This window comes from Triticum dicoccoides, chromosome 3B (assembly GCF_002162155.2).
Source record: "Triticum dicoccoides isolate Atlit2015 ecotype Zavitan chromosome 3B, WEW_v2.0, whole genome shotgun sequence".
NCBI lineage: Eukaryota > Viridiplantae > Streptophyta > Magnoliopsida > Poales > Poaceae > Triticum > Triticum dicoccoides.
The window spans coordinates 545,903,003-545,906,868 of record NC_041385.1 but is presented as its reverse complement, the minus strand read 5'-3'; the positions used below and the strand labels follow the sequence as shown (position 1 = coordinate 545,906,868).

The 3,866-nt window shown below is 48.0% G+C and overlaps 1 protein-coding gene across 1 annotated transcript; it reads left to right on the top strand.

Moving 5' to 3' along the window:
- The first annotated feature begins 2,813 nt into the window (after positions 1 to 2,813).
- LOC119276998 lies at positions 2,814 to 3,505 on the top strand. Its single transcript, XM_037558194.1, has 2 exons — positions 2,814 to 3,100; positions 3,190 to 3,505. The coding sequence occupies exons 1-2, from the start codon at positions 2,933 to 2,935 to the stop codon at positions 3,235 to 3,237; spliced, it is 216 nt and encodes a 71-aa protein (XP_037414091.1). The 5' UTR covers positions 2,814 to 2,932; the 3' UTR covers positions 3,238 to 3,505.
- Positions 3,506 to 3,866: the final 361 nt, after the last annotated feature.

Sequence of the window (3,866 nt, the reverse complement as noted above, 5' to 3'; positions counted from 1 at the left end):
ATCAATCTTGGATGTATTATATACATTTATTAGCAACTTCATATCATATTTTGGGACTAACCTATTAACTTAGTGCCCAGTGCCAGTTGCTGTTTTTTTGCTTGTTTTTTATTTGCAGAAGATCAATACCAAATGATGTCCAAATGCCACGAAACTTTTTGGAGATTTTTTTCTAGCACGAAAAGACCCTGGAAGCTTTTGGAGGCCACGAGAAGAGGCTCGTGGGGCCCATTGGGCACCAAGGCGTTCCAGGGGCCTCTGGCGCGCCCAGGTGGGTAGTGGAGCTCACGGGCACCGTCTTGACCTACCTCCGCCTCTAAATACTCTAAAATTCCAAAAACCCTAGGGCAGTCAACGAAACACTTTTTCCACCGTCGCAAGTTCCAGAATCACGAGATCCAATCCAGTGGCCCTTTTCGGCACTCTACCAGAGGGGCAATGATCACTGAGGGGTTCTTCATCATCCTTGCCACCCCTCCGATGATGCATGAGTAGTTTACCACAGACCTACGGGTCCATAGTTAGTAGCTAGATGGCTTCTTATCTCTTTTTTATCTTCAATACAATATTCTCCTTGATGTTCTTGGAGATTTATTTGATGTAATGACTTTTTGCAGTGTGTTTGTTGGGACCCGGTGAATTGTGAGTTTATGATTTGATCTATCCATTAATATTATTTGAGTTTCCTCTGAACTCTTTTATGCATGATTGTTATAGCCTCGTATTTCTTCTCCGATTTATTGGTTTGGTTTGGCCAACTAGAGTGATTTATCTTGCCATGGTAAGAGGTTCTTTGTGATGGGTTCGATCTTGCGGTGCTTAATCCCAGTGACAGAAGGGGGCATGACACGCATGTATCGTTGCTTAAGGGTAACAAGATGGGGTTTATTCATATGTGAGTTTAATTATCTTGTCTACACCATGTTATCTTTCTTAATGCATTACTCTGTTTTTCCATGAACTTAATGCACTAGATGCATGCTGGATAGCGGTCGATGTGTGGAGTAATAGTAGTGGATACAGAATTGATTCGGTCTACTGATCTTGGACGTGATGCCTATATACATGATCATTGCCTTGGATATCGTCATGATTATTCGCTTTTCTATCAATTGCCCATTGGCGGGGGTGGTTCAACTCCTTCCTCATGCCCATTGGTGGGGGTGGATCTTCACAAGCGGTGTTTTTGCTCTCACTAAGAAAGGCGTTGCAGACTTGTTTCGCCGCCTAGCTATCTATTAAGACTTGGTTGAGAAATAGAATTAGTCCTCCCCTCTTGATGGGACGGGGGCGAGGATCTCCTTGTCAGTTTTGGAATGGGCCACATGAGGCGGCCCATGACACATACGACTTGTGTGCACGCCAAGAAGCCTGATTTCGTGAAAGATTCAGTTTCCTCATGGGTAGCTGACTAGGATGTTGTAACCCTAGGACCTCTGGTTATAACCGAGAAGTTAGGCTTGTAGATGACACATTACAATTTCTAAGTAGACACCTGCACTCTGTACTTCTCCAGCACAATAAATACAAGCAGGATGTACGATATTACCTTCTCAGAGAGCCCGAACCTAGATAAAACTCGTGTCCCTGGTACCATCGTGCTTAGACCCTTAGCTTGAAATCCCCTACCTCGAGATCAGCCAGATTTACTTCCGTCGGCTGCTAGCCCCTGCCCGCCCGCCGTCTCTCCAACATCAGCCACAAACGCAAACTTTGTGTATTCGCGAAAAAAATCAGCGTGTACCACATTTATGTTTTTTTGCATGGTAATACGTGTCTCATTCATATCATAAAGAATAAAGTACAAGTCACGTAAAGACGGACATGACAAAACTGAAAAGACAGCAGAACATCTCTGAGCTTGACACCAACGTCCGTCACCTGCCTTCGGCACCACCACAGTAGCCACCGAAGAAAAGAATGACAAATCACCTTCTCACCCGAGCTCGACGCGGCTCCATCGCTGATATGCAGCTTTGCGGACCTCCAAGGTGGCTCACCAAAAGTGAAGCCTTTACCGTTGAACGAATCAGACCGGGGCAACACCCCGGACACGCCATCGAACTCCAGATCTAGCACCCCACCACGACTAAAACGCGGAAGGAGGAAACCATATCTGCCATCCACGAACCACAAGCCCAGCACATGCTCCGTCTTTCAGATGTCGTCAATGCAGACCACAATCTGCATCCGCTCCTGGACTACCTTCCAAGCTTCGCGCCAACACTGGAGCAAACGCCGTCGCAACGGCAGAGCCCGAGGACACAGGTCCACCACGAGGATGCCGCCGCCGCCATGCCATCCTTGCTTGAACAGACTGGCTTCCAAATCCTTCCCCAACCATAGGACCGATGGCCTCGTCAGGGAAGGATCCGAAGAATCTTTATTCAACGCTGTCATCGTCGCCGCCGAAGCAAAGACAATGAACAACCTAAAAACCTAGACTATGAGAGTAAAAACGATCCACACGCGTGGATCCGGCGGCCCCCCTCACCACCGACGACCGAGGTCGCCGGCGGAGGAGAGCCGCCGGAGAGCGGTGTTGGAAGATCGGCCTCCCCTGGGGGCGGCTAGGATACCAGCCGCCAGGGACGAGAGGAAAACAGGGACGAGAGGAAAACGCCGAGCGCGTCTGCCTGGCTCTGGTGCATGTACCACATTTATGTTCTCAATTCAACTTCTTCTGTATCACTGAAAGCTACGCAAACTTTGTGTATTCAAAAAAACATTTATGCTTGCACTAAGCAATATGTAAGTACGCTTTCGTGCTGCGGTCACGGTTTTCGAGTCTGCCTAAATCGGTACAGAAGTAAGAGGCCGTCTGCCCGTCTCACCACGAACCAAACCAGACCAATCTTCGGCGAGCCCATCGGCACATTCTCAGAGCGCAGAGGAAGCAGGAGGCGGCGGATCGAGGAGAGGAGACGAGAAGATGGGTGGCGGCATGGAGGTGAACAAGAACCGCTGGATCGAGGAGTGGAACGCCGGCCGGGAGAACCTCGAGCTCAACTTCCGCTTTACCCGCCGCAGCCTCGCCGTCATCGGCCTCTTCGGCCTCGCCGTCCCCATCCTCGTCTACAAGGGCATCGTTCGCGAATTCGTAAGATCCAGACCCATCTCTGCCCACATCTCGTTCTCTCTTCTCCAAACCCTAAAACAAATCTGGGCGTGTGGTTGGAATGGATGCAGCATATGCAGGACGAGGACGCCGGCCGGCCGTACAGGAAGTTCCTGTGAGCGTCGCCTCCGGTGGATGTCGAGACTCCGAGCGGTCTGCAGGGTTTCGGTCAGGGAGAAGGAATCTCCATTCGGTTTGTTTCCCGTACTGTTGTAGTCAGACTGGAGTATTTTGTTCTCACATGTTGTGCGCGATATGTGTTAAATAAGCTGTAATGAAATGCTGTTCTTCCAATTGCTGAGACCTGAGAAGTCTGATTTGGTTAATTTGAGGTAATATTTGTGTTATGCAATATGCTTGGATTAAATGGGAAGTAATATCATGCGAGTGTGTGGCCTTCTGACAATATCAATCATGTTTGTGTGCTTAGCTATTAGTTGACCACCCTGGTATTTAAGATTGATTCTGGGTCTGCGAGAATTGACGTTTTACTGGGTATACCTGCATAGAGCTGAGTGTATTTGGAGTTCTATCGAGAATTAGACGACATTTGATTGTTACCTTCATATACACTCGAAGTTCTATTATCTGCGTTCATTAGTCGCAGTGTCCTTTCAGTTTTTATCTAGAACCTCTTCTGGTTTTGGATCCCCATGAAGGCATTAATCTACTTCCGACTGTTATCTATACTGATATATTGAGTGGATGCTTGCTAGATATGATACCTTTATGGCTTGAATTGTGCTCC

Bases quoted from the DNA above. Each gene is read 5' to 3' on its own strand.
- LOC119276998 (XM_037558194.1), top strand. From the start codon at position 2,933: ATGGGTGGCGGCATGGAGGTGAACAAGAACCGCTGGATCGAGGAGTGG. The intron at 3,101-3,189 runs GTAAGATCCAGA...GAATGGATGCAG, and splicing joins AGGGCATCGTTCGCGAATTC to CATATGCAGGACGAGGACGC.